Source organism: Podarcis gaigeae (genome assembly GCF_964106915.1).
Source record: "Podarcis gaigeae genome assembly, chromosome: 2".
Classification (NCBI taxonomy): Eukaryota; Metazoa; Chordata; class Lepidosauria; order Squamata; family Lacertidae; genus Podarcis; species Podarcis gaigeae.
Genome location: NC_139679.1, coordinates 71,172,853 through 71,191,305, shown reverse-complemented (window position 1 = coordinate 71,191,305; position 18,453 = coordinate 71,172,853). Strand labels below are relative to the sequence as shown.

General features: G+C 42.9%; 2 protein-coding genes across 5 annotated transcripts in view; one reads left to right on the top strand and one right to left on the bottom strand.

Annotated features, from left to right (window-relative positions):
* Nucleotides 1–18,453, top strand: part of RNF123 (ring finger protein 123) — an 87,495-nt gene that overhangs the window by 61,617 nt on the left and 7,425 nt on the right. For all 4 annotated transcript variants that reach the window (XM_083726166.1, XM_083726169.1, XM_083726167.1 and 1 more), the window contains exon 36: nt 16,265–16,407. In XM_083726166.1, coding sequence (XP_083582292.1) covers nt 16,265–16,407 — 143 coding nt within the window. The remainder of the gene's footprint in view (nt 1–16,264; nt 16,408–18,453) is intronic.
* AMIGO3 (adhesion molecule with Ig like domain 3) lies at nt 2,511–5,755 on the bottom strand. The gene has a single exon (XM_083726170.1). The coding sequence runs from the start codon at nt 4,996–4,998 to the stop codon at nt 3,415–3,417; it is 1,584 nt and encodes a 527-aa protein (XP_083582296.1). The 5' UTR covers nt 4,999–5,755; the 3' UTR covers nt 2,511–3,414.

The following is an 18,453-nucleotide window of genomic DNA, read 5'->3' as shown; positions in this document are numbered from 1 at the left end:
CTTTCTTTCTTTGCTAAGGAGCACTTCAGTGGACAAAAACTGTAGCCTTTTTTATTCTCAATTTGAGAATATCTATGAGAGCAGCCATGGGAGTAAGTAATATGAGCACCACTCCTCCTCTGCCTTTTTTCTTGTGGGATTAGCTTCTCAGTAGCTAAGGCTGCAATCCTATGTAGACTTACCTGGGAGTGAGTAGTACTGAACTAGGTTGCACTTTAAGATTTCTGCCCTGAAGCTCAGTATGTCTGTTGTGATTTGTTAGTCAGCAGCAGCAAATGCATTCCTACATCCTTTCCTGCTGGATAAAAGATAAATTGTAAAAATTGTTGTTGTTTTTTGGTAGTCTACCCCATTTCATCCCAAGGTTTGGGTTATGTAGCAGTAATTTTATGATTTATGAACAGATTAGAACAAATAAAAACTCCCAACCACACATTTCTTAGCCTCCAAAATTGGATAAATAGGTTTTTAAAAAATGCTGCTGCTTTGATCTCTTGTTACTTGTTTTTGTATCTTAACTACCTCAATGCCTATCCATTTACAAGTTGGTTTTTAAATATGGATTTTTTAAGGAGCTAAATATTGTTTGGCATGTGCACATATGAAAAGAAGCAAATGTTGCTTCATTCAGTTTTGATTTGTGTCAAGTGACTTACTAGCTTTTTCCTGGCAAAGAACTGGGGGGAGTAGGGCTGTGATACAAAATGCTGCTGTCTCTGACAGTTGCTTGGTGTGCTACTCTTCCCAGGCTCAGGTTGACTCTGTCCACAGACAGCACAGTAGGAGCATCTCAACAGCATAGAGCATCTCAAGTTCTAGAAATCATGGCTTGACATCTCCTGCTGCTTTCCCCATATTCTGCTTTGACCCTGGCGTGCAGAACCACAGCATAAAAATATGGCCAAACTAAAGATCCACATCTTTCTATGTTTTGAATATCAGGAATCCTGATTCAGGATTGTCAGTGGCTATGTATGCTTCGCAAGATGCAAGCAAGAAATGTTAATAGAATAAACAATCTTGGTTATTTTTCTTAGCTTCTGGTTTAGAAACACCCCGACCCAGATGATCTTGGAAGATATTAATATCTTCCCTGGATTTTTCTAGCCTCACGTCAACAACATTTGTGGCTGTCCAGAATACAAGTTTGTGAGAACCTCTGGCAGTGCATAGTTTGCTGTGTAATGTTCATGTTGGTGTGTGCCAACTTATCTAGCCCAGTTTTCTGTTCAGTCTTCAAGCTGTACTTTGGGCTGCAGTATAGCTAGCCTGTAATGAAATAATGTAGTATAGTAACTACTAGCCATCGGGAGAAGGGATTAAAGCCAAATGTAGTTTGATATTATGGCTCCTGGAAGAGTATCTTTGCAAGGTAAAACAGTGTCTGAATGTGTGCAAAGTAAGCAAGCCAAAGTATTAGAAGGGAGAAACCACTCTATTCTATCTTCTTTTGCTCCAAAGAGATGGCCCATTTGGGGGGGGGGGATCCTTGTGGGTTTTTTTGCACCAAGCCTTGCAGAAATTAGTTTTAATGGAATTTCATATGTTTTCTTCCTTCCTCAGTCTTGACCCCCCCCCCCACATACACATACATGTAAATATTTGTTTGGGTATAATGTGTCAAGTTCTTGCCCACAGACTTAGAATTGTGTGTTGCATTTCTTTCTTTGCACCTTCCAGCCTCATTTACTGTGCCAAAATTAAACTGTGTTGTAATTTGGTTTTAATATCAGAGACATCTGTAATATTTAGAGTAGCTGGGTTTAGACTGGTATTTGAGCTCCTTTTGTGTTAAAAGAACTAGAACTTTGTATATGGAGCTTTACCTGGCCACAGGCAACGGAGAAGAAGCCTGCACTGTCTCACACCGTTGCAGGGCAAAGACAATTTCAGATGCAGACAACAACATTTTAAAATAAAAGGGAGTTTTTATTTAAATGTAACCCGAGAGGAAATCTACCCCCAGGTTACAATTATTATCATTACATGGATTAAAGTACTACCAAAATAGCTAAATGCTTCGTTCTCCCAAGCACATCTGCCCTTCTCAAGGAGAAAAAAGGCAGGGAGATGGTTCATTTAAGCGCAGAGCGGAGCGGAGCGGAGCTGGCTTGTTGTAATTACACTAGGTGCATGAATAATCTAATGCATTCCTGAATTTGATTATTTACAGCAGCTTTTGGGGCAGGGGTGGGTGGGGAGAAACAAAGTTAACTTTTAATGGCTATATTAAGTTATATAAAAAGGTACACTAACCACAGCAGTGTTCTTGTCTATCTAATCCAGTTATCTGAATTGGCCAGCCATAGGTTAATTGTGCATTTAAAAAACATAACACAACATCAGCACTGTGTCTAGAATAGCATCCTTTTTAACCCTTTCTGGGATCAAACTCCCCTCTGCTGTGATGACAGCAAAATAAATAATTTGCCCTTCTCAAGTCTAACCCAAGGATAATTTTCTGGCACCGATTTTTGTTTTCTGTCACAGTGATCCAAAAGCACAGGATGCCCGAGCTATTAGAATTTTATTGTAGATACGAAGAATTCAACCTGGGGAAAAGGTTCCTCATTAAAAGCAAACCCAGAACAAGGTGCTTTTAAGGGGCAGGCAGTGTGTCTAGTAATACCAAGCAGTTTTGTTAAGCTGATTCAAGCAGAAGACTGACTCTTACAGTTTCTGACACTTACGTGGCTGACTGCACATATCCCAAAGGGCGAGGTGGTCATCTGGAGCAGGGCTTGTGACCTCTGTAAAGGGAGCCTTGCTTCAGTTTTTAGCCATGCTATGACTTGTTCCAAGAAGCCTAGAAGTAAGTTGAAAAGTATGGGCTCGGGAACCTACTTTCCAAATTAATATTAGAAGCAGTAGCTGACTAAAGCACTTAAAAAGTAAGAAATGCCCCCCTCTTTGGTCCAGCAAGGGCACTCTTTCTTCTCCAGAAATAAAAACAGGCTTGCTTATATAGCAAATGTTTATTCTCTGAAAGTCAAAGCCATTACACAATCTTGTATTCCACAGCAGTTTTCTAAAGGGGGATGGTACTGTCTGCTACAAGTTACTGTCTCTACTACTGAGCAGGCTGTAGTCATCTGGGATGTGTAAAGAGCATTCGATTCTTTTTTGTCAAAAGACGTTTGCTTCTGTTGTGCATAATAAATGGATTCTGGGACGGTCAGACTAGAATTGTTAGAAGAAAAGGCCTCCATAATTTCTAGGGGAGATGAAGGAAATTAAGAATAAACCACAGTAGTCCATGCAAGGGACATGAAGAGAATTCCTCGGTGCTTTTCAGTGAGGAGATGCTTTGTAAATATATATTGTCTTCCCTCTCCCTCCCACAATGGATATGGGGTTTGACCCCACTCCTTCCCCACTCTCCACCTTGGCTGCATCCTTCCTGTGGATTGCTTCCTATCCATCTGCCGGTGTCTGTTCTCGTTCCTCATAGGACATGATGAGAGGATCTGAAAAGACTGAGCTGATTGATTCACTGTCCAGCTTGAGCTGTAAGAGTCTGGGGCTTTTAGCTTCTGGAAAGTCCTCGCTGACGGCCAACCTGACCTTGCCATTCTGGGCTTCCTTGATGGGCTCTAGGAAAACAACATGCTTGTTTGCGCTGATCTTGCGATTTGGCCCATCTGTGGCTGGCGGGGTGGTACTAAGGATGGACGATTGGGCGCTGCAGTCTGGAGGGGGGCTTGCGGGCTTCTTGAAGCACTTGGAGCAGCGACATGGTGTGAGGTACAAGTACATGAGGACAAGTACCAGAGTTACAACACACCCTAAGAGGGTTGTGAGGCCGGTATTGAAAGACTCGGGTGGTTTGGGGTATTGAAATGTGATGTTGACTTCAAACGTCTGGTTGATCTGTTGGAGCTCGTTGATGGCTATGCACACATAAACGCCGGAATGGGAACGGTTACCCTTTCTGATCAATAGGCTTCCATTTCTGAAAGGTTGATGTTCCTGATTACTGTGCTCAGGGTACATGAATAATTCATGTCTAGGAGAGATCCATCTGTAGTTTGTGGTATTGTCATTATGGAGGCTCGTGTTGCAGTCTATTACCAAGGATTCTCCCACTTGGCAGAGGATTTGGGGAATGTCAAATTGGTTCCAGGAGCAATCTCCAATATACTTGTTGTAATTGAAGGTGTTGACTAAGGAACGTGGCACATTGGGGAAAGCTTTGCAGGTGTGCTCCTCTACAAAATCCTCCGCAGAACTGAAACCGCGGTGCTTCCATTCCTGGAGCATCAGATGAAGAGAGCAGTCACATATCACAGGGTTGTTGTGAAGGTACAAGCCATTTTTTATGTACCCAGGCAAAGTTGCTATTACTTGAACTGGAATGCTGCTTAGGTTGTTAGCAGACAGATCCAGGGTTCTCAGGTATGGGTGTTCAAGTCTTTGAATGGACTCAAATGGAAATTTTGTTAGCCTGTTCCAACTCAGGTAGACTTTTTGCAATCTGATTAACTTGACAAAAGCATTTTGATCGACTTGTACAATCTTGTTGTTGTATAGCAAGAGCTCCTCCAACTTCACAAGGCCATCAAAGTAATACTTCTCCACAGTGCTCAGGTAGTTGGAAGACATGTCCAGGTGTACAATGTAAGTGGCATTGTGGAACACTTGCCGGGTGATATTGTGGATCTTGTTGTGGCTGATCCTGAGGGTCAGGAGACGTGGTAAGGCAGCCAGCCAGTAGTCATTAAGCTGAGTAATGTTATTGTAGCTGAGGTCCAAGGTAGTGGCTGTGGGAAGCAGGGTGCTGGGGACCTGTTCAAGATCCTTCTTGGCACAACTCATGAGATCAGCAGTACAAATGCAAACTTCAGGACATCTTCTGAGAGTGCAGTTGTTTAAGGTGCTGACTTGAATGCACAGGACAAAGAAAACTAACAGCTTTCCAAGCAGTTTCCAAATAAATAAAGCCAAGGTCAGTACATTCATCATGTAACAGTGGAGCTCACCCTGGTTTGTCACTAGCATGGAAATAAGTTCTCAAAGTCAAATTCACACTGAGTATAATCCTCTTGCAAGACACTGATGTGTGAAAGGGCAACAGTAGAATTAATTGGTAAAATCAGATGGTGCCTAAAGACTCTGAATTATGCTCCTTAAAATATTGGGTTGTCTCACTCAGAATAAACAGGCATTTAAGAAATATGCTGTAATCAAAGGCCAGCATGTAACTGCTGTTCTGCATGCCTCTCTTGGTAGTTGTAGAAACTGGCAGGAGTCTGTGTGCAGGTATTGCCTCAAATAATTTCAAAAACAAGGTATGTCTATATAGATCATCTTGAGCTCTGATTCAAAAGCCTTGAGCATGTTTACAGGATTTGCCTCTAAAGTGTCCCTCTCCGAATAACCCAACCTTGCATCTATTTGAGGCTGCTCCTTCAGTAACATTGGTCCAGGGAGAAGCTGGATCCATTTTTTTAAATTTATTTTTTGCTTTGCCAAGTCAAATGTCCTTAGATCCCAAAGTTTCCATTAGTGGATCCTTATCTTGAGGCTAAGCAACTCCAGTACAGATTCATCATAAAAGGGCCAATACGAGCCCATTTCTTCACCTCTGTAATCTCATATAGAAACGCCAAAGAAAGCAGCTCTTACCCGGATATCTTCCTTTCTGGGTTATATTGAGCAGCATCACTCTTTCCTGTCGGTTGTTTCATCTTTCAGCCGACAGCACTGTATGCAAACACTTTCACCCTCTTCTGCTCCTATTTACAAGCTGCCTGTGAACACTGAAGGGTAAGCTTTGTGGACCAAGAAGAAATCCTATTGGCTTGTGTAAGAGGGAGTGATGATAAGAAGAGAGGGGAAGGGGAGGACAGTAGTGAAGGGTTTTTTTTCCTGAATGGCATGTAGTTTCTTTGTTGTGCCATGTGGGGGCAGAAAAATCCTGCACAGCTATCCTTGGACTGGGCATCAGAGTGGCACATGAGAGCTGCAGCAATTTGCGCCAGCAGCACTATTACAAGGGGAGATAAAGAAGCAGGCTTAGTAAAAGGAGGGGTGGGTCTTGCGAAGCAGCCCAAGCTCCTCTGCTGTTTACAGTTTCTCAGGGCATCTATGTAAATCTTTGCAATTTTGTAATCTTTGGATCTTCATTGTATTATTATTATTTTTTAGGGGTAGGCGTGGAAGAATAGATCACACCGTAGCACCAAAGGACCACAACCAAGATTGTGACCCTATTGTTCTGGATAGTTTGCCCTCCAAGAGTTAGTCATTTTTGTCTGTCTAGAACTTCACACATTATATTTGTGATACATGTGATTGTAGTTTCTTTGTGACCTTCATGACAACTTCTGTGATTAGGCCTCTTAACTAAAAATATAGTTTAAAAAAAACCTTATGTCAGCATCACAGACTTTCAGTGCATGCACACCTGAAAGCTTGTATTTTAATACCCAAAGCACAGCATAATGTATAAATACACATTCATACTAGAATGTAGATTTTGGCTGAAACTCAGGAGAACCTTCTGAATGGTAATAGCCATTCAGCAATGGAACAGACTAACGAAGGTGGAGGTAACTAAGCAGAGACTGGATAGGCTGTGTCCACCCTGCCAGCCACTTCAGCTTCCAACTCCTTCATTCTGTGAAAGCTAATTGAGCTTGAGGCTTCTGTTTTCATTGCGACTGGTGTGTTTGAGTCTTTCAGCCTTTTGAAGTTAACAAGTGACTCCCCTGGCACAATTCTGAAATTTTCCTCACTATGGTCCTCCCCAGGATATGGTGTCCTCAGGGAAGGCTTATGGCTGGAGGCAGTGACATCCTTTCTGTTGCTATGCCAGATCATCACCTTGCTCTGTTTCTCCAACCTTCATCCTTTGTTGTTACCTTTGCTTTAGTGAATTTGTACAAGCAGTGTACAGCCTCATTATCCTTGCAGTATGCTTCTGTAGTGGTATACAACCACACTTTCTGTCACTGCCAAATCCCTGATAGCAGTAGAGTGTTCGGCTTTGAATTCGATCAGTGCTATCTTTACACTTTGGGGTGAAGTCATGCATTATAATTTGCTTGGCTGTACTAGATCAAACAGACCTGTTCCATGCCATCACAGGTCTTTTTGGTTATCCAGCTTTTCAGATTATCTCATTTTTCAGTTTTTCTGCATAAGGAAACTGATCATAGAATCATAGAGTTGGAAGGGACCCCTGAGGAAGGATGATCTAGTCCACCCCCTGCAATGCAGGACTATGCAACTGTACTGTAGGGGAATCAAACCTACAACCCTGGTGTTATCAACACTATGCTCTAACCAACTTAGCTATACAGCAAATCATTGTCCTTAAGCAGATGTGCAGAACCTTTGGCCCTCCAGATGTTGCTGTACTACAACTCGCATCATCCCTGGCCATGCTTGCTGAGGATGATGGGAATTGTAGTTCAGCAGTATCTGGAGGGCCAAAGATTCCTCACACCTAGGGCTACCATATTTCAAAAAGTGAAAATCCGGGCACAAAAGTTGAACAACATTCAAAATGCCAGCATTAAAAAAAAGTTGACTCTCCATTCAGATTTTGCCCCTTCTCTCCAATTTCATTTTCTGTGTGTGCTGATGCAATTATTATTGGCTGCTTATCGTGTGGATGATCTTGCTAAGGTGTTAGCTGTAGTGTTGTTCCTGTGGAGGAAGCAAATGTGTGTGTGAGAGAGAGGGAGGGAAGAAGAGGGAGAATGAGAGAATTCTCAAGGGCAGATGCATAGATTTCAGAAGCCAGATCAAACTCCCTACAACCACTGTCTTTTTTTAGTCTGTGCTGTATGTCAGTATCTACATAATTGGTGAGGCACAGGTTATTGATTTTCCTCCCTTCATCCCTATTTACATATTTGACATTTGTTGAGGCTTTTATACTTTGGTATTGATATACTTGACCATCTTGGATTTTCATCACTTCATGGTCACCTGTGGCTGAACCAATAGTGTGACCTCAACTTGCATCCTTTGAACTGGAGGCTGCATTGGTGCCATCAGGTGAGACTGTTGGGCTGGAGAGAGGTCCAACTGCAATAAGTGATCTCTGATCAAAGCAGAGGCAGAGGTGACTGAGATTTGTCCAGTAATTCCAACTCTGTAGAAACACAGTTTGCTCTCCTCAATGGACAGAGGGCAAGAGAGCGACTGCATGCCATTGACTTACCCTTTGCCCCTGAACAGATGTTCAAAGTTGACCAGGCATGTCTGTAGAGTAATTGCTGGGGCAGAGAGAGCAGCAGCTGGAGGGCAATTTCCTGGGAGATCCAGGCTGCTTTATTTGAGGAAAGTGAAAATCAAAGCAGAATAATTGGTTTCCATTAGTACAGCAAATGACTAATTTGGCTGCAGCAGCTGCAGGACTTAGTGGGTGCTTAACCCTCTATTTTACAAGTTGCAAGGGAGATGTTTTGGTGGAAATATTTGCCAGATGCTTCCCTATGTAAAGTTGCTTGCATGTTTTTGTGCAGCTGCTTTTAAATGTGCAATCAGAGATCCCTGCTGCATATCTTAAGTGACCCCTTATTGCTGAGTCGCCCTGTCTCCCCTCCTCCTAGCTTATTCCCCTGTCTCTTCCAGAGGTGAAATACTCCCGAATCAGAGTGGCCATGTGTTCTGTTTACAGAGGGCCAGCCTCTATTTGAAGTCATCCTCCATTTAAAGGGCTCTCAATTCAAAGTCCAATTTAAAGATAAAGAACCATGAAAGAGGAGAGCAGGAGAGGCCTTGATGTTGCCCACCAGCAGTTAGCACCTGGACAGCAGACTGAGCAGGCACACAAGTCACCTTCTCCTCTCCATTATGGTGAAATTAGGTGTATTATACTGACATCCCCCAACTTACGTGTGTTCTACTTGTGTGTGACTGTGTATATGTACAGCACAAGAAAGTAATTAAGTCATTCAATTCATACCCAGAAGTGGCAGGAGAGAGCTGGAGAGCCCTCTCGGCTCGTGAGGAAGCCCCAAAGAGACCAGAGGCACAGCAGGGCTCAGCTTCCCCACTTAACAGCTGGTGTGTGGGGTAGTGCAGCAGCAGCAGCAGCAGCAGCAGCAGCAGCAGCAGCAGCAGCAGCAGCAGCAGCAGCTTTCCCATGCATCCTCTAGCCTCCTGCCAGCCCCAGAGCTTCAGTTCTTTGGAATACATGCAGTATTTTTGGTATGAATTAAAGAGAAAGCATTTAAAGGATTTTTAGAGGGTGCTTCCCTCTTTACACAATTTCACTTACGGGTGCAGGGGCCTGGGATATAACCCCTGCATAAATAGGAAGCTCTGTGTGTCTGTTTAAATTTTAGTAACTATTTCTGATGTTAATAATAATAATAATAATATATGTATGCATATGTTGCAGCTATACATATAAATTAGTACATGTGATTTTTATGCAAGTCTTTTTCTTTGAAACATTAATCTTTTGAAACCTGCCTCTTACTTGTAATGCAAGATTGGCTTTCTTTTGGTGAAGCTGGGAGCATTGTTTTTTAAAAAAATACTTTAAATTCATTTTCAAATATAGGGATGCACTTTGACGTATTCATTTTCTCTGTAACAATAGTACAATTAAGATGTATCCTACATTTAAACTGATGGAAAAATAACATACCTTCCTCCCCCCAACAGAAAACTAACAAAAATTTATGTGTGTGAGCCAAAAAATGAAAGGTGTAGCATCTAATTCATGTGAAGTAAGAACCCTGAGGAAACAGTGAATTCATTCACAACCACTACATATGCTAAAGGGACCATATTTTAAAGGTCTAAATAGTTCTAAATGCTTGTGGTTGGGAACCAACACTCTCTGCTTTTAAGGGATATGCATCAATTTTAAGTGATCTACATAAAGCTGGTGTGGCAAGTGCATGGTAAATTGACTGCATCCAAGCAAGTGCCCTAAACTTATTCCGAATTGCCAAATGAGTTGAATGCTTCTAATGCAAAGATGTTAGGTTAATCAAAGACCTTTGAGTGCACTACTCTAGCTTGTATATGGGGTTGCCATTTAATGGCCAGTGTTTTTCCACTCTCAGCAAGATTCAGTAGCGACTGCTGCATTTTTATAAGTTCAGGGTGTGTGAGATAATTGCCTTTTCATTGTTAAAAAAGAGATATTTTCTCGGTAACTTTCCATGGTGACATTACTATTGGCTGTTAGACATGCCTTGAGCTGTGCTCCTGACAAATTACTGAACAACAGGGTTTCTCAGGGCTCTGATTTAGGCCTGATGTAGTCTGCATTTGAAATCTGTAAGAACTACGTTACTTTAGCTTTTGTTTTGCAACCCAAAATGTAATGACCTTGAGCTGCCTTGCTCATCTTTGCCGTTGGAACAATAGGACTGTACTGACACATCTCTTCAAGGTGACAAGTTTTCTTGAAGGTCAAGGTCTGAAAAGGGAAAGGAAGTGAACTTTGCAGCCAAGACAGATGGCTTCTTAGGCATTAACGGTGCAGGCTTCTTCGTCATTTCTGCAATCCCATTCAATAGAAATTAGGCTGGCACTCTGTCACTTCTATAAGACTCCCTTTTCCCTCTTAACTTCAGAGTTGTGCCTAATCCCACTGATCATATGACTCAAGCAGTATATTAAGGCAGTGTACTCTTATTCCAGAAGTGAGGAATCTTTTTCAGCCTGAGGGCTACATTCCTTTCCGGAAAACCTTCTGAAGGCCACATGCCAGCGATGGGTAGGATCGGGGCAAAAATGGACAGAGCAATGAATGCGTTTGTGCCCTTTTTACAGTAGGCTACTTTCTACAGACACACAAAACCCTCTGTGTCCTCCATCAAGTTAAGAGGCATTATCAGAGTACAAGGACACATTCCAGCCAGGCAAAAACACTCTGAGTGAGGGGGTAGCCTGGGAGGAATTATTGGGGACAGAGAGAGCAGCCTAGACTAGGGCTGTGCTTGACCCTCAGGTCTGAGATTCCCTGCCTCTGTGCTATGTCATTGGTCTTCAACTCATGGGCCACAACTGGGTCTGATAGAAGGTGGATCACGCCAATGGTAACTAAGAGACAGGCTGCAAATGGATTTTAAAAGGGGGTTCCCCATTCTTCAGGTTGAAATGAAAGGCCTCTCCTGGATCTGAAAAAGGAAAGGCTACTCTGGACAGACGGCACTTTTCATGAAAATGTTGCATGAAAGAGAGTGATACGGTAACTTAGGACTGCCATACATCTGGATTTTCCCAGACATTACTGGGATTTCAAAGGTGGAATTGATGTCTTTGTCCTGGATCTTAGGCATGTCAATTGAAACAAAAAACAACTCATCAAATTTCAGTGTGTCCTGGTTTTTACTTTTTGAAATATGGCAATCCTAACGTAACTTCCATAGACAGGGTTAGCTCAAATTTCCTAATATTTAATTTAAAAACAACAACAACACAGCCTTTCTGTAATTTAAATAGTCCTCTGGTGATACTGTGTTTTTCTTCCTGAAAACCTTGTAAATATATGTAAAATTAATCTCTGCCCCACTTGCAATCTTTTTCCTCTAAGCAAATATTAAGTGTTCTTTTCCCCCCATGTCCATGTCTTTCTTGAACTGTGATTCCAGAGTGTGTGCATATGCCCTGAAGTGAGCTGTAAATGAATTGATTTCTCCTCTCTGATCTTGAAGTGGTGTGTTTTCCAGGGAAGGGAAGGGAAAGTGTTGTTGAGACCCAGTGTCAAACATACTTCTCCACAAAATGGATGATGCAAAGCAGCAAAACTTTTACAAGAACTGAGCTGTTCCTAATCCTTTATCTATATATCCATCAGTATGTGAAGTCAGACCTGGTTAGGCCCATGAACTTTACATTCTCCATATAGATGATGAAGTAGGCTTGAATGTTGAGGTCACTGAGCTAAAATCGTCATCTGAGATGATGCAGATTTAAGCATTTATTTTATTAAAGAAATTGAACAAAAATATCCAGTTCTCTCTGAGAGCAAGGGGGGATCCATGTGATTGAATTTTCCTTTGTTCATGAAAAAAAAAATCCCTTCACCTAGGAAAATAGCATGTCAGGAAGAAGGCCTCTGGTCTGGTCTTCTCTCTGGCATGCTCATTTTCTATGTGTAGGGGAGCATCCCACCATGTGAGCCTCCAAATGCACTGTGAACTGGTACAAGCGAGACACATGTTTACCACTTCAGTGAGAGCTAGGTCACTGCTATGTGGCAGGCTGAGCAGGAAGAGTAATTCAATTAATATCAAATTAGTTTTAGCCATCAGGAAGTGATCTGTGGGTTGTAATTCCATTAGGCCTAACATGCTTAAATGGGACTTTCCTCTCACAGTTTTTTTCAAGCTATGCAAAGCTTTTCAGTCTCAGCAGCTGGAGAAGACAACACAAAACCCATTAGCAAAATACAACATGACCATTAAAGCATCAGACGTTTTCTGGAACGATATAAGATTCCTCAGTAGAAATAGTCAAAATTCAACACAAAACATTGGGTTAGCTCAACCATCCATTTCTATGAGGTCTTTGCAATTGCCTATGTCTGGATTTGCACTTTGGTATTGTATCATACATGTATGTGGCAGTAGACATGCCACATACAGTCTTTTACAGGACCACTTTGTTTTTGTTGATTTCCCTATAACAAACACAAGTCCTGAACACTCTCCTAGAGAAAGTCACTTGAAGCCCCTTTCTCCACGGCATGTGCCGCCTCCTTTCTAGGTGAGCAGTCTCCCCATCTCACTGCAGAGTCCTCGGGGCAGTTATGGCACCATTGTGTGCCCCACAGGTTGAATGAAGCAGGAGGCCTGTCTCTTGAAACAGTTCAGTTCAAAGTGCTCTGGCTGCTCTCCCTGGTATTGGTAAGAGACTTGGATATGTCCTCAAATGAGTGGTGTTTTGACAGCACCCTGTCTGTGTGTTAATTCCTTTTTCAGCAAGGGAACGGCCTTCCTCACTTTATGAGTAGGAAAGCTAATAGTGCTCTAAAGCAATTCGGTCCCCTGCTTCTCTACACCCAAGTGCTGCATTGCTGAGCAGTCTGGATCATTCGGCCCTTGACAAACCACTCACAAAGGCCCTTTCTGAATGTTGACTTAGTCTTCCTTGGAGGAAAGGGGTGCCAGACAGCAGTAGTCCCCACTGGCAGCTTTGCACAGCCATAAAGTTAAGTGTACAGTAGAAACAAATGCATGTTCCTTGGAAATGCACTGGCTGCATCCCAGGAAGCAGGCTCACTTCCTCTTACAAGGACGGAAAGTGCTGCTTTGTATCTGTAACCAATCCCTGTATTCTGAGGTGGTCCAACAGTGACCCACAGAGCAGACTGGGCAACCAGCAGCTCCAGGTCCACATAGGACAAGGAGGGAGGAAAATGGGGGAAGAGGGAGATGTGGATAAAGAGAAAGCGAGACAAGGGAGTAGCAGTTAGAGAGACAAGAGTGTGAATCACTCCAAAAGTACATCAGCGCAGTGTCCCGTAAACCCCAATTTCAAATCAGTGGTCTTCAGGAAATGATGTGACTTTAATTCTGCTATTTAGTATGTTGAGGGTAGGAAGGGCCCAGTGTGTTTCTCTGTACAGCACAGTTCATGCTTTCAGATGATCACAATAGCTCCAAGAGTTTATACTGGATTACCAGGAAATGCTGCCCATTCTGCTTCTGGCTGCCATGGGCTTAGCATTGAACCATACACATTCACTAAAAATGGAGGGCAGGAGAAAGGCAGGGCCAGGACTTTTGCTGCATATCTGAAATCTGGGTATTGAGTGGTGCACCAGAAAAGAGTATTGTACAATTGTATGCAAATAGACAATTGAGATGACAAGGATCCCTGCATGGTCGAGGTGTCCTCACATAAAATGCCTTTCCATGTACATGCATAGCTGTGCCTTTGCAGAATCCCACTCAATGTGCAAGTGTCGGAGGTATAGCAACATCAGGGGCAGGGCTAGGAGAACACAGCACCGTCTCTCTTTATGTGTATACATGGAGGCACACGTGAGGAGGGCAATTGTGCCTTCTGATTTTAATCTTTTGAGATTCCACTTTATGTTCTCACATTTCACTCTTATGACGTTGGTAGCTGTTGTGATAGTTCTGTGCAGGGCTGCATAATACTTCCCATAAATTTCATCTCTCCAGTTCTTTGTACTATTAGCCTGCTTGTCTTCTTGTGACTGCTTCATTTGCTGATTGTGGGAGCTACAAGTAATGAGACATATCTTCTAATGCTTTGTGATGAACAAAGGTTGGCTTTCAGTTAGGGAACATGAAAAATTGAGCTTTTTAACAAGTAATTTTTATTAAATTCTTATTGTATTAATACAAATCTATAATAACAAGAAGACCAACAAAGAACAAAAAAAGCTAATTACAAGAAATTAATCTTTGTGAGTGTGTGTGTGTTTATGTAAAAAACTGGCAGAAACATAAGTCCTGTTGCAAATGATATGTTCCATCATGAACATATCATTTCGTGTACCATCATGAAATCTGAGGGTTTAAGTAGTCTGTAAGACTTCTTAATCCAACTGTTGTGTTCACCTGTTAAGGCCGTTCTTACCATATTTAATCTTCTTTGAATGGAAAGAGTAGGAGGAAGTAATTAAAAGTTGTGAATGGTCATTTTGATAAAAGATTATATTATTAAGCTGCAATTCTACATGTATTTGGTAAGTCAAAATGGCTGCAAGAATGTAGCAGAAAGCCCAACTAATTAGTGAGAAATAATACATCACAGCTGATCCAGTGTAAGTAAGGTGTTATAGTCATTACTTTAAATTCATAATTAGTAGTCAGTGCAGATAAGAGCTCTCTTGAATCATTACAGCAGCTGGACTCTCAACATGATCAGGTGTTTATGGCAACAAGATGATAACAAATGTGGTGAGGAGGGTTATTCTTTCATTTGTGGTTTTTTTTAAAATGTGTGTTTTTATGCTGCAAAGCATCCTGTGATCCTATGATGAAGGGTGGTGTATGAATTAAATAAATAAATAAAAATCCTTTTTCAGACTGAGGGTTGGTTTTTTTAAATGGTGGAATTCATAAGTATAACTTTAAATGCCTGAGAATTCGTTTTTAATTATTTTGCTCCTTCAGGACAGCCGCTTTCTCTCCTCTCACATGTGCTTGTTTATAAACAGACAACCTGGCGTCAGCATGAAAATAAATATGCATAATTTGGTATTTACTGGTAGTCCTAATCATCTTCCTCATAACAGAGATAGTGGGACGAATTCAACATGGTGATAAGGAGATCATTCCATCAGTGCAAGCATTTCTGCTTTTCTGGTAGAACAATCTCCCCTCCACCCCCTGTTATGGGGGTTCTTCTGACCCCCCCCAAGCCAATTTGGGGGTGCATGCTGGGAAGAGAACCAGCCTTTGCTCAGGCTTCCACTAGTAGGATCTGTTTGTTGAACCTGACCCAACAAATGGCTGAAAGAGGTGCTTAAAATGTATAGAGGTTCTGCTTCCTAGTCAAGACAATTCATGGTGACATTTCCTCTCCCCGCCTGCACCCATTCTTGTTCTTCCAGGCTGCAGCATATAGCAAATGCAGTATGTCAGTCAATCTAGTTGCTAAACAGCTGCCTCTTGCTCTTGAGTTGAATATCAATCAAATGAAGAATGCAATTTCTGCTGTTCAAGACCTATTTAATTTGCCAGGATGCTGTTGCTTTTTGGAGACATTTGCCCTCTGATTGTGTGCAACTTGTACACCAAGGTGGCTGGAAAATTTGGTGCTCATTAAGCTGTGCTGTGTGTCTGTGCAAAAGCCGTTGGCTTCTGAGGGACCATCCTCTGGAATTAAGCAGTCCCCATTTAATGAAGCCTCATCAACCTAGAAAATAACTCATACGATGTTAAGTCAGGTGGACCTGTCAAGATGTCCTACACTTTGAGACCACCAACTGTGGCCAAGAGGGCGTTCCAGATGTCTTTATAAAGCAGCCTGACCCTAAGACCCTGTTTCTTAGGAGGCACCATACGGGCCCATTCTCTGACTTCCTGCCTTTTCCTCTCCCATTGCCATTGGATCTGTACCATCCATTGCTGTGCTAGGCCACCAGTGAGCAATGGGAGCAGCTTTTGATGGCCTCAGGGCAGGAGGTCTGACAACAATATTAATGAAGCAATATTGCTCTAAAGACTAGAGAGTGTGTCCTTTACTCCTAAAGATGCCAGTTCTCATGAACACAAACATGCCACACAGGGATTGCTGAGAGCAACGAGGTGTGCTGTCATTCCAAGACAAGGCCTTCATAAAGCATGTCTTTCTGTCTTTCCAGTGCTGAGCGGGCAACAGCTGTGCTGCTGGCAGATCCCTGTTTCCAGCTCCGTTCTATTCAGTACTTGTTGGGGAACACGGAGCCTCTAGTCCTGGGGATGGCATCAGCTTCTGCTGACAAGAAACATTTCTCCCTGCAGAGCTGTAAGTATCTCCTCTGATTTGCTGTGCTTAACATAAGCCATGAGTCACTTGTTCCTGCATGGCTCCTTGTTGCTTGCCACTTTGCCATTTGGGTAACTCCTAGGTGCCTTTTGTAGAAAGGGTGATAACTGAGATTTCCGCTACAGAGCTTGTAAACAGCTGTCTTGTGTCTCCTCCCTCCTTGCCTGTCCCTGCTCTTCACAGATGCTTTGTGTATTTGAGGCCACCAAATATATTTGCCCTGTGGCAGCAACATGGGAATAACTCCCTGTTTTCCTCTTGCTGTGCCTCTGCTCTCCAACAGCAACAGCAACAACTTTTCCATCCTGTTTCCACAGGCATATGGTTGCCTACTCTAAGAATTGGATTCTGAACTAGATGAGCCCATGGGCCTGATCCAGCACGGCCCTTCTTGCGTTTCCTAAGAAGGATCAGCTAAGAATTCAGACAAAAGAATAGGTTTAAAAAGGGGGGAGAGTGTATATATATATATGTAAGCTCATTAGCCTAAGAAATATTTAAAGCTGCTTTTCCATAAAGCCACATGGAAAAATAAAAGCACACTTTAAAATGCATCTGCTGTAAAATAACAACACAATAAAACAAGATAAGACACAACACAACACAATAAAACAAGATAAGTCACAAATTGGGTGGTGTGAGCTGACTGTAGCTCGCTGCATAGAGCAGGTGCAGGGTATCCTTGAGGGGGCTTAGCAGAGCAATGTGGACTTGTGGGATGCCCAGTGGTAGGGCACAGGATTTGCATGCAAGGAGGTTCCGGGTTCAGCCTTCTTACATTTCCAGGTAAAAGGATCAGGTAAAAAGGGATGTGAAATAGTTTTGCCCAAGACCCCCTAGAGCTGCTGCCAGTTAGAACAGTAAACTATACGAGGCTGGATTGACTCAAGGGCCTGCCTCAATAGAAGGCAGATTCCTGCATCAGCAATGCCAGCAACAGAGGCAGCTTATTCTTCAGCTGCTCAGGCCTACTGTCCTGTGGCACAGCAGAGCAGCACATGGCACTGCTTACGGTTCCCCGGAGGGACCAGTCGTGGCTGTGTAGAGTACCCACACTGTGCATCCGCCCCACTGTGTGTGTTTTCAGAGAAGAAGAAGTTTGCATCTTTTCTTATTTTATTTTCACTTAACTTTGCCCCACAGCCCATTTTAAGGATCCATTCCTATTCGCTGGGTAGGATGGAAGCAAAAAAAAATTCTATAGTGAAAAAATACGTACTGTTATGTATGCATTTGCATAGCAAACTGCCACATGCCATCTCTTAAAAGAAATGTGTGTCCAGCGAGAGAGAGAGAGAGAGAACCAAGCTCCTGTCCTTGGCTCTGCCCACGCCCTTGAAGTTTGCTGAGATAGAGGAAAGCAATTGGAGCGCTGAGATGGAGGAAACCGTGATCCCTAAGGATAGTGCAGGCTTTATTTACACAACCTCTAGAAACTGTTAGTTCCATGGAGATCTTGAGCTGATGACGAAATAAGGCATTATGTGATTGGGGTAGTGGTGCAGAGCTGCTGAAGTGATTGAGAACTGTGGAAGATTACTGCAGCAGGCAGCAAATCTTTCTCTTTCTTTTAACCTCTGCTGAATTGTGGCCATTATGATTTATCTCACTCTCTCTATGAAAGGCTGGCTGAAGGCCTCCTTGCCTCAGGCTTGCGGGGGGGGGGGGGCATTTCCAGTTTTTGTTCTCCAGCTGCGAATGCATGCAAACCAGGGCCAGCCCTACCATTAGGCAGAGTGAGGCAGATACTGTGGGATAGGGGGCAACAGCAAAGTGCTAAAGGGGAGAGCCGTTGTGTGCAGGGCCCGCTCAAGATAATTTGCTGCCTGAGTCAAAGGACTAGATGATAGCCTCTCCCCTCCCTCACCATTCCATGCACAGAAGTTGACTGGACTGAAAGCTGCATCAGCACTTGTGATAGGATAGCATATTTCAGCACCTGAAGGCAGCAAGCTAACTTAGGAAGGTGCAAGACAGGCCACATGGCACACACAGCTCTGTCCTCCCAAGGTGGGGAGCTGCCAA